Source organism: Mobula birostris, chromosome 5 (assembly GCF_030028105.1).
Source record: "Mobula birostris isolate sMobBir1 chromosome 5, sMobBir1.hap1, whole genome shotgun sequence".
Taxonomy (NCBI): domain Eukaryota; kingdom Metazoa; phylum Chordata; class Chondrichthyes; order Myliobatiformes; family Myliobatidae; genus Mobula; species Mobula birostris.
The window spans coordinates 204,712,495-204,724,502 of record NC_092374.1 but is presented as its reverse complement, the minus strand read 5'-3'; the positions used below and the strand labels follow the sequence as shown (position 1 = coordinate 204,724,502).

At 47.1% G+C, this 12,008-nt stretch overlaps 1 protein-coding gene across 8 annotated transcripts in view; it reads right to left on the bottom strand.

Moving 5' to 3' along the window:
• Window positions 1-12,008, bottom strand: part of LOC140198299 (tenascin-X-like) — a 225,612-nt gene that overhangs the window by 17,893 nt on the left and 195,711 nt on the right. For all 8 annotated transcript variants that reach the window (XM_072259364.1, XM_072259369.1, XM_072259366.1 and 5 more), the window contains 5 exons: window positions 11,246-11,536; window positions 10,110-10,232; window positions 6,072-6,215; window positions 3,667-3,786; window positions 574-717 (listed from right to left, as the gene is read on the bottom strand). In XM_072259364.1, the coding sequence (XP_072115465.1) occupies window positions 574-717; window positions 3,667-3,786; window positions 6,072-6,215; window positions 10,110-10,232; window positions 11,246-11,536 (822 nt within the window). The remainder of the gene's footprint in view (window positions 1-573; window positions 718-3,666; window positions 3,787-6,071; window positions 6,216-10,109; window positions 10,233-11,245; window positions 11,537-12,008) is intronic.

Below are 12,008 nucleotides of genomic sequence, written 5' to 3'. Positions count from 1 at the left end.
AATTAGTTCAGCACAGCATTGCGGGCGGAAGCGACTGATTTCTGTGCTGTACTGCTCTCTGCTCCCTATCTCTCTGTTCTAACAGGAGGCCACTACAAGCGGACACAAGTTTAACCTTGTGGTTGTAAAGCTTGGCGGGGGGTGGGGAATGTAGATTCTTTGCACAGGAACTGGTGGGTGTGTGGAATGCGCTGTCAGATGTGATGGTAGAGAGAGGTGTATTAGGGACATTTATAGGTGCATGGATGAAAAAAATGGAGAACTACACAGGAGGGAACTGTTAGATTGATGTCAGAGCAGGTTAAAAGGTCAGCACTACTTCGTGAGCCGAACGACCTTGACAATGCAGTCATGTGTTCATTATTGGCAAGGACAGGTGTGTGTGTGTATTGTGTGTGTACGCGTGTGTCTTTATGTGTCTTTATGTATTTGTGTGTGTGACTGTCTTTACGTGTCTGTGTGTGTGTGCGCGTGCACGTGTGGTTGTGCGTCTGTGGGTGTATATTTGCATGTGTGTGCACGTGCATGGAACACAGTCACGCCTGCACCTGCTCTCCGCCCCAGGTCACTCACCCGTGGTGAAGCTAACCCTGACACGGGAGCTTGTCCGCGTGCCCTGGGCGCTGTGAACCTCGGCTGTGTACATGGTGCGTGGACGCAGACCCACCAGTTGCAGCTCCGCACTGTTACTGGGCACGGTCCTCCTGACGGCAGGAACTGTGAGACAGAAGGAAACAGGTGAAATGTACCTCTGTTCCACAAGAGGACAAAGTTATCTCACAAATAAAGTTTCAAAGTTAATTTATTATCAAAGTGTGCATATGGTATCCCTTACTAGCTTGAGATTTACTTTTCACCGGCATTTACACAAGAATAAAGAAATAGAAAATAGAAAATAGTTTACAGCACATTACAGGCCCTTCGGCCCACAATGTTGTACCGACCATGTATCCTACTCTAGAAGCTGCCTAGAATTTCCCTACTGCATAGCCCTCTATGTTTCTAAGCTCCATGTATCTATCTAAGGGGCTCTTAAAAGACCCTGTTGTATCCGCCTCTACCACCACTGCCGCTGGCAGTTCATTCCACACACCCACCACTTTCTTTGTGAAAACTTTACCCTGATGTCTCCCTTTTAACTACTTCTAAGCATCTTAAAACTATGCCCTATTGTGCTAGCCATTTCAGCCCTGGGGAAAAGCCTTTGACTATTCACACAATCAATGCCTCTCATCATCTTATACACCTCTATCAGATCATGTCTCATCCTCCGTCGCTACAATACAATGGAATTTACAAATAAATAGGCACCCGTTAGTCTCATGAGACCATAGATTTGTGCCTTGGAAGGTTTCCAGGGCGCAGGCCTGGACAAGGTTGTATGGAAGACCGGCAGTTGCCCGTGCTGCAAGTCTCCCCTCTCCACGACACTAATGTTGTCCAAGGGAAGGCCATTAGGACCCATACAGCTTGGCACTGGTGTCATCACAGGGCAATGTGTGGTTAAGTGCCTTGCTCAAGGACACACACTCTGCCTCAGCCAAGGCTCGAACTAGCGACCTTTGAATCACTAGACGAACGCCTTAACCACTTGGCCAAGCGCCAACACATAATTTACAAAAAGACTATACATAAAGAAAGACTGACAAACAACCAGTGCATGAGAGAAGACAATTAGTGCAAATCAAAAAAAGTAATACTGACAGCATGGGTAGTTGAATATTCAACAAGATCACAAGTCATAGTAGCAGAATTTGGCCATTCAGCCCATCGAATCTGCTCCACCATTCCATCAGGGCTGATTTATTGTCCCTCTCAACCCCATTTACCTGCCTTCTCCCTATTACCTTCGATGTCTTTAGTAATCAATTACCTGGTCTCACCCATCACCTGTCAACTTGTCCTCCTTCCCCTCACCTCAGCCTCCTTTCCTGGCATCTGCCCCCTTCCTGATGAGGGGTCTTTGCCCGAAACCCCGACTGTTTATTCCTCTCCGTGGACACTGCTTGAGCTGCCGGGTTCCTCCAACACCTTGGGCGTCTTGCTCAGGATTTCCAGCATCTGCAGAACCTCTTGTGTTCGTCAATCAGAATTAGGTTCATTAGCACTAACTTATACGGTATGAAAATTTAAAAACCAGAGATTCTGCAGATGCTGGAAATCCACAGGAAACACACACACACACACACAAAATGCTGGAGGAACTCAGCATCTATGGAAGTGAAGAAACAGTTGACGCTTCAGGCCAAGGTCCTTCGTCAGGAAGGTGAAACTTGTGGTTCCACGGCTATGGTACAGTGCAAAAGCATAAAAGTCACTCTAAAATATTAATTTGCTTACTCACTTACTGAATGAATAAACAGATAGATGGATAGTGTAAAAAATGACTAATGAGGTAGAGGTAGCGAGGGAGTGTTCAATGCCCGTTCAGAAATCTAATGGCAGAGGGGAAGAAGCTGTTCCTAAAACATTATAGTCATACTTTATTGATCCCGGGGGAAATTGGTTTTCGTTACAGTTGCACCATAAATAATAAATAGTAATAAAACCATAAATAGTTAAATAGTAATATGTAAATTATGCCAGTAAATTATGAGATAAGTCCAGGACCAGCCTATCGGCACAGGGTGTCTGACCCTCCAAAGGAGGAGTTGTAAAGTTTGATGGCCACAGGCAGGAATGACTTCCTATGACGCTCTGTGTTGCATCTCGGTGGAATGAGTCTCTGGCTGAATGTACTCCTGTGCCCACCCAGTACATTATGTAGTGGATGGGAGACATTGTCCAAGATGACATCCTCTTTTCAGACACCACCGTGAGAGAGTCCAGTTCCATCCCCACAACATCACTGGCCTTACGAATGAGTCTGTCGATCCTGTTGGTGCCTGCTACCCTCAGCCTGCTGCCCCAGCACACAACAGCATATATGATCGCACTGGCCACCACAGACTCGTAGAACATCCTCAGCATCGTCCGGCAGATGTTAAAGGACCTCAGTCTCCTCAGGAAATAGAGACGGCTCTGACCCTTCTTGTAGACAGCCTCAGTGTTCTTTGACCAGTCCAGTTTATTGTCAACTCGTATCCCCAGTTATTTGTAATCCTCCACCATGTCCACACTGACCCCCTGGATGGAAATAGGGGTCACCGGTACCTTAGTTCTCCTCAGGTCTACCACCAGCTCCTTAGTCTTTTCCACATTAAGCTGCAGACAATTCTGCTCACACCATGTGACAAGTTGCATCTGCCTTCCTTATGTGTGGGTCTTCAGACTTCTGTATCTCCTTCCTGATGTTAGCAATGAGAAGAGGGTACGTGCTGGGTGGTGAGGGTCCTTCATCAAGGATGTTGCTTTCTTGATGCACTGGGTGGTAGGGGTGTACATTGTAAATGTAGTGAGTGAAATGAGTGGGAGGGTGTACGTTATGTGCTGAGGAGTGGGTTCAACCCCGAGAGTCTGTGTTCCATGTTGCTCTGCTGAGCGTTGTCAACATGCTATGTTGGTGCTGGAATGTGTGCCGATACGTGTGGCGCTGCCCCCAGCACGCCCTTCGGGTATGTTGGTGATCAATGCAAACAACGCATTTCACCGTGTAAACCAAAAGTACATTTGAATCTGAGACCACCCCACCCCCCCCCCCCCGCCACCCCGAGACCCTGCACTCACTCCCTCGCGCCTTGTAGCTGACGATGTAGTGGTCGATGGGTGCAGTCGCTGGTTTCCACTCCAGGACGGCCCGTGTCTCCGAGACGTTGATGGCCTGTAGGTGGGATGGTGGGTCTGGGGCTGGGAAAGCAGTAATATAGGAGGTTATTCACACTCGGCCTTTCCAGGGACCAAAAGACACAGGAGCAGAATTAGGCCGCTTGGCCCATCGAGTTTGCTCCATCATCAATTATTTATCTTCCCTCTCAACCCCATTCTCCTGCCTTCTCCCTGTAACCTTCAAGAACCTATCAACCTCTGCTTTAAATATACCCGATGACTTGTCCTCCACAGCTGTCTGTTGCAATAAATTCCATCGGGCTAAGGAAATTCCTCCTCGTCTCCATTCTAAAAGGATGCTCCTCTGTTCTGAGGCTGTGTCCCCTGGTCTTAGACTCTCCCACCATCCTCTCTGTCTAGGCCTTTCAATATTCAATGGGTTTCAATGAGATCTCCAACCGTCCCCCATTCGTCTAAGTTACAGCGGGTACAGGCGGCTGAGCCATTAAACACTCTTCATATATTACCCTTTCGTTCCCGGGATTACTTTCCTGAACCCCCTCTAGACCCTCACCAATGTCGGCACATCTATTCTTAGATATGGGGCCCAAAACTGCTCACGATACTCCAAGTCCGGTCTGACCAATGCCTTATAAAGTTTCAACATGCTTTTATATTCTCGTCTTCTCGAAATGAATGCTAACATTGCATTTGCCTTCCTCACCACCGACTCAACCTGAAAATAAACCTTCAGGGAATCCTGCACAATGACTTGCAAGTCCCTTTGCATCTCAGTTTTTTGTATTTCTCTTCATTTAGAAAATAGTCAACCCTTTCATTTCTCCTAACAAAGTGCATGACCATACACTTCCCGACACTGTATTCCATCTGCCACTTCTTTGCCCAGCCTCCTAATCAGTCCTTCTGTAGCCTCTCTATTTCCTCAAAAGTATCTGCCCTTCGACCTATCTTCATATTGTCTGTAAAATTTTCAACGAAGCCATCAATTCTATCATCCAAATCATTGACGTATAACATAAAAAGTATTGGTCCCAACACAGACCCTTGTGGAACATCACTTGTCACCGGCAGTCAGCCAGAAGAGGCTCCCTTTATTCCTGCAAACACGAGGAATTCTGCAGACGCTGGAAATTCAAGCAACACACCTCAAAGTTGCTGGTTGTCCTGACAAAGGGTCTCGGCCTAAAACGTCGACTGTATCTCTTCCTAGAGATGCTGCCTGGCCTGCTGCGTTCACCAGCAACTTTGATGTGCGTCCCTTTATTCCCACTCTTTGCTTCCCACCAATCAGTCACTGCTTTATCCATGCTAGGATCTTTCCTGTAATACCGTGGGCTTGTAGCTTGTTAAGCAGCCTCGTGTGATACCTTGTCAAAGGCCTTCTGAAAATTCAAGTACACAACATCAACTGATTCTCCTTTGTTTATCTGGCTTGTTATTTCTTCAAAGAATTCCAACAGGTTTGTCAGGCAAGGTTTTTCTTTGAGGAAACCATGCTGACTATGTTATCACGTGCTTCCAAGCACTCTGAGACCTCATCCTTAATAATTCACTCCAACATCTTCCCATAGACTAACTGGCCTGTAGTTTCCTTTCCTCTTGCCTCTCTCCCTTCTTGAAGTGTGGAGTGACATTTGCAATTTTCCAGTCTTCCAGAACCATTCCAGAACCTAGTGATGCTTGAAAGATCATAACTAATGTCACTGCGATCTACTCAGCCATCACTTTCAGAACCCTGAGGTGTAGAACATCTGGTCCAAGCGACTTATCTAACTTCAGACCTTTCAGATCCCCCAGAACCTTCTCTCTCATTATGGTAACTTCAAAGATTTCATGCCCCCTGACACCCGGAACTTCCACCATAACTTTAGTGTCTTCCACAGTGAAGACTGATGCAAAATACTTATTCATTTTGTCTGCTGTTTGGTTGTCCCCTATTACTAGCTCTCCTACATCATTTTCCAGTAGTCTGATATCCTCTCTTGCCTCTCTTTTACACTTTTTGTATTTGAAGGAACTTTCGGAATATGGAGGGTGTGTTGAGGGGGAGGTGAGAGTTAGGGGTGAGTGGTAGGAAGTGGGGAAGGGAATGGGGAGACTTTGTGGGGAGGATACACAGGATGGGGATGGTGGGACCCCTGGGGGTGAGGGAAGTGGGACAGAGGAGTTTTGGGATGGTCTAATATTAAGCTGGTGGGTAGGGATCGAGTCAGGTGATCAATTGAACGATGTCCATCGCTGAGTGATTGTATACAGTTGTCAGCAACCCTCGTCACCTCACCCTGAGCTATCCACTTTCTCCATTCCCCTTACCATGCAACCCCCCCCAGCTCGCTGCCCCTCACCGGTGGTGAAGCGGCCCAGGATGGGAGGACTCTCCACCCGGCCCCTCATGGGCACGAGGTTGACCTCGTACTGTGCGCCGGGCTGCAGGCCACTCAGGGTGATGCTGGTTCTGGCCCCATCCACACTCCTGCTCTTCGGGTCACCTGGCAAAAGCACAGAACCCAGGTCAAGTTCAAGTTTGATTGTCATTCGGCTGTACATAGGAACACAGCCAAGTCTGCTGGGGCCAAGGTGCAGAACGCAGAACCAACAGTCACACACAGCACATCTCATTATGGTAGCAGAAAGCATAGAGATACCAAAATATAAAAAAAAATAATATATCTCAAGTCTGTGAGCGTCATGTCCCGTAGGTTGATGGTGCATGGATGTTCTCCTGGAGCCATGATTCTGCAAGAACGAGCCCATGGCAGTTCCTCATTTCACACAAGTGCAGCTGCAGACGAAGGCAGTCCACACAGTGAACACTGTGGGCCAGCCCCCAACCCAACCGAACGTGGAATGCAGTGGCACACAACCAGCTGCGGTCTGCTTCCCTGCCGTGAGTTCTTCGTACAATATGCATTGGTGAGACAGACACAGAAAAACAACTGCAACAATTAGCTATACCAAGGTATGGAAAAAGGGTACTTTGGAAAGTCATAATGTTGCAATTGGGGTCATGACTTTGGATTTGAACATTAGAGACTGAACTTTGCCTCGGCTGACAATGAAGGAGAAACTTACAATCCAAAAAAATGATACGAATTGATACTTGTGGGTCTATTTTGTTGCCGAATTGCCAACGATTTCTCATTTGAGTGCAATCTGGACACGGGTTGTGGAGGAGGCAAAGGAAATATTCCACCAATGGACTAAACACTAAAGTTATTGAGACATGCTGATCAAACAATGAGCGAAGTGACTCAGACTCGTGGGATAAGTTTTGGAATTGGGGATCAAATGTTCAGATACATCTGTGGGTAAGGGCAGTATCGTATGCAGCGGTAATGTCAATGTTAAGCACACTGATAATGGTATTGCTTGATGTTTCACCTTAGAAACTGAAGTTGTGCAAAGGGAAGAGGATGATGGTTCTGTATCACAGAGAAGGTTATTGTCTGTATACAGAGTGTATGAATTCAGAAAATAAGTGGTACCTTTATCTTTGTAGAATGTAAGTGTCACACTCCTGCTGCAAATTCATGGCAGTCCTGAGTAGTCAATAGAATAGAGGAGCATAGTGATTCAAAGATAAATACCTTTGGATCAAGGGGAGGGAGATGTTGACCAGAAGGAACTACAGGTACTCCGGTCTGCAAATCAATGAATTCAAATGAATCAAGGACAGTGAAAGCAGATGGACTAATTCCCTTTGTTCGTGCCATGAGGGAGGAGATGGAGCCTGCCATTATATGAAGAAGACTGGGTTCTCTATTTTGTGAGCAAGTTGCTTGGTTTGATCAGTGTTTTAAAGTTGACAGAATGATGCCTCAGACAATCTGCTGAACTAGAGATTATTTCCAAATAAGAAGTTATTTGTGAGATGTTCTTTGGTTGGATATAACATACGAGAATGATTCCAGGAATGAAAGGGTTACCGTATGAGGAACGCCTTGTAACTCTTGGGCTGTATTCCCTGGAGTTCAGGAGAATTGGGAGGGATCTCATGGAAACATTCTGCATGTTAAAAGTCCTGAACAGATTAGATATGGCAGAGTTATTTCCCACGGTAGCCCAGTCTGGGACAAGAGGGCACGACTTCAGGATTGAAGGACGTCAATTTAGAACAGAGATGCGGAGAAGTTACTTTAGTCAGAGGGTGGTAAGTCTGTGGAATTTGTTGCCATGAGCGGCTGTGGAGGCCAAGTCATTGGGTGCATTTAAGGCAGAGATAGACAGGTTCTTGATTAGCCAGGGCATCAAAGGGTATGGGGTGAACGCAGGGGAGTGGGGATGACTGGAAGAATTGGATCGGCCCATGATTGAATGGCAGAGCAGACCCCATGGGCCAAATGGCCCACTTCTGCTCCTATATCTTATGGTCTTACCATGCAGATTTTTGACTGTTGGAGCCAGCACCTGTTCTGCGTGAATCAAGCCGGTGGCTGATTGAGAACAAAGAGCTATAAATCACCGGCCGTCACTTGATGGGAAGAGGGCAGTAAGTGGATGCTGACTTGGAGCAGAGCCAATAACAAGGTGTTCGAGGTCAGACACAAGACCAACACCCATCGACACTGGAATGCAATATTTGAATTGATAAGGAATGGATATAAAAGTGGATGCTTGGTGTGGGCTGGCAGCGGTAACTTTGAAGAATAACCACTACAGACACAAGCGTAAGTAACCCTGCGTGAAACACGTGGTGAGTGAATTGGGACAACGAGGAACGCCTGGCCAGCGTAGACTCCTTTGCCCGGGCAATACCTTTGATACTCTCTGACTATTCAGGAGAGTCAGGGATACTCAGCGGGTGTGCACACAAGGCATTTAGTGTATGAATTCACATACTTGTTGGTGTAGACAATAAAGGTACTTGTCGGTAAATACTGACACTCTCTCTATGCCTCACTGATCATTATTATGTAAGAGGTTTCTTCTTTTATGTTACTGCGTAGGCTAACTAAAATGGCTTCTTTGTTATGTTAACTGCTGAGAAAGTTCTCTCCCTAGCAGCGTGTTTGGGTGTTGTTTGGGTTATATTATTGATAAGGGAGTGAACGAACCAATTGGGATAGATGTTATTCTTTCTAGTGTGTCTGTAAGTTATTGTGATGCGCGAGTTTTTAGGCAGAAGGCGCGATGGGGAGGGAGAGAGTGGACATGGTGCTGTGAGCTGGTTAACGGGGTCGGATCCCAAGCAGGAGTCCGACGTCCAGGGTCTTCGGCGAGGAGAGGAGACGGAGACAGACTCGTGTGGAGCGTCTGGTTGACCACCGTGGTTGGTCCCAGGCGACAGGTCGAGGTGGTCAGAGGGGATCGAATGGTGAAGAGAGGATCGTTACTTGAGCTCCAACTGTTTGTGCACAAAGAGATTGAACTTTGATAAGTGTGGCGCCTTTTATTTTCCTTTTATATTTTATCTCTATTAATTATATAGTTCCAGTAATATCTATAAACTGTAAATCATTTAATCGTATCTGGTGTATTGTCTGTTAGTTGGGCGGGGTGGGGTACATCACACAGCATCCACACAGACTTAATTACCCCTGTTTGGCGGGGCCGAGGGCTGTTTCCCTAGACGACAGCGAGTTGTACAACCCTGAGGCTTGCCGGGGGTGGGGGGGCAGGGCTACAATTAAAAGGGGTAATTCTGGTAAAATAGGCAGTTTAAAGTTCCTGGGTGAAAGCGTAGTGTTGTTTACCGAACTGTGAGGTTGAAGATGGTCAAAGGTCAAAAGTTGCAGATATACCAACAAGGGTTAAAGGTGACACAAAGGTCAGTACCCAACATGCATCTTGGTCTGAGGTTGCATTGAAGATCAGGGAGTTAAAGGTCATTGACCTCAGTGGTTCAGACTCCGAACAAAGGTTACGCTTTTCTCCTGGGAGGGTGGAGATGCTCTGATAGACCCCATAAGGCCCATCCCCAACACCGAGCAAAGGCCAGGACAACACGCACACAATGCTGTAGGAACTCAGCTGGTCAGCATCTCGGGAGGCAAATAAACAGCTGATGTTTCAGGCTGAGACCCTTCATCAGGACTGGTCAGCAAGGGGGCAGGAGCCTGAACGAGAAGGTGCGAGGGAGAGAGAAAGGATACAAGCTGGTGCGGGGAAGATGGATGGGTGGGAGAGAGGGATGGAGTTAGAAGCTGGAAGGGATAAAGGGCTGAAGAAGAAAGAAAATAAGATGAGAAGATCTGATGATCTTAAACAGAGGATTCTGCAGTTGCCGGAAATCCAAAGCAGCACACACAAAATGGTGGAGGAACTCAGCAGGTCAGGCAGCATCTTTGGAAATGAATAAACAATTGACGTTTCAGGCTGAGACACTTCTTCAGGACTGGAGAGGAAGGGGGAAGATACCCACGCCAACCACCCAGCCCTTTTACCTTGTACGGTTGGCACGTAGAAGATCTTGTAGGTGTCGACGGGCTCCGAGGCAGCTGCCCAGCTGATGGTGACAGAGGTGTCGGTGATATCGGTGAAGCTCATTCCGTCCTGCCTCTCCTGGGCTGGAATGTCAAAGCGACGTTACAGAGAGAAAAGAACTTAGGGATCAGCTTCATATGCCACATGTACATTGAAACACAGTGAAATGTGTCATCTGGTTTAACGACCAACACAGTCCAAGGATGTGCTGGGGGCAGCTCGCAAGTGTCACCCTGCTTCCGGGACCAACATAACTTGCCCAGAATTTACTAACCTGAACCCCTACATCTTTGGATTGTTGGAAGAAGCAGGAATACCTAGGAGATTCCCACGCGGTCACAGGGAGAATGTACAAACTCCGAGAATCAAACCCTGATCGGTGGTCACTGCTGGTGTAATGTGTTACGTGAGCCGCTACGCTCTACTACCTTGAGCTTGAGTTGGGAGAGATGATTTGAAAATGGGAGGCTCTGACCCTGAGGCACTGCCCCCTCCGTTCTCCAGCTGAGAGAACCACTCCTCGGTCCATTTGGGAGACAATGGGTATTATTGAGGAGATCGGTGTCTCATAGACCACTGGACAATCAGAAGGCCCCTGGGCCCCAAAGCTATACGGGTTACAGTTGGTCAGTTGTGGGCGTGCTAGGTTGGTGCTGGAAGTGCGCAAACACTTTTGGCTGCCCCTAGCACTCCCTCAGATTGTGTTGGTTGTTAACGCAAATGAAGCATTTCGCTGTACATGTGACAAATAAAGCTAATCTTTAATAGGTATCTGTCTAACTAACTTTCTGAATGTCTTTGGATACAATAGGGTCTTTTAAGAGCCTCTGAGATAGGTACACGGATCTCAGAAAAATAGAGGGCTATGTGGTAGGGAAATTCTAGGCAGATTCTAGAGTAGATTACATAGCTGGTACAACATTGTGGACCGAAGGGCCTGGAATGTGCTGTTGATCTCTATGTTCTAACTGTCTGACCATCTGACGCCCGATTGTCCGGCTGTCCGAACGTCCCACAGTCCGAATGTCCGGACATCCGAATCTCTGAGCCTTTTAAATCTTTAAATGTAGGAATGTGTTTGGATCTGATTCGTTACCTGTTAGTGCCGTGATGGGAATGGCATTCGACTCTTGACCATCCAGGATGCCATAGAGAGAGAGCTGGTACTCCGTGCCGGGACTCAGGTCTGTCAGTGTGATGTGTCGACGGTCGCCGGAGGCCGTAATCTCCTTGGAGGCCAGCCGTCCCTTCGTGTCTCCATAGCGGACCAGGAATGAGTCAAAGGCACCTTCTTCCACTGTCCAGGACAGCCTCAGTCTGTGCGAGTTGACGTCAGACACCGAGACGCCTCCCAAGCTATTAATTGAGGTGCCGTGCACAGGAATCGCTACACAAGGGATGAAATACAAAGTTAGTGTCACCTCTGTTGTCCAAGAGTCACTGTGGGACACAAATCAAAGTGTTGAGTACAGGAGTTGGCATGTTATGTTGAAGTTGTATAAGACATTTTTGAGGCTTCACTTGGAGTATTGCATGCAGTTTTCGTCAACTACCTGCAGGAAAGATGTAAATAAGGTTGAAAGAGTACAGGGAAAGTTTATAAGGACGTTGCCAGGACTTGAAGGTCTGAGTTATAGGGAAAGGTTTATTCCCTGGAGTGCATGAGAGTTAGGGGAGATTTGATAGAGTTATACAATATTATGAGGGGTATTGATAGGATAAATGCAAGCAGGGGTTTATCCCCTTCGGTTGATTGAGACCAGAGTTAGAGGTCATGGGTTAAGGGTGAAAGGTGAAATGTTTAAGGGAAACTTGAGGGGGAGCTTCTTCGCTCAGAGCACGGTCAGAGCGTCGAATGA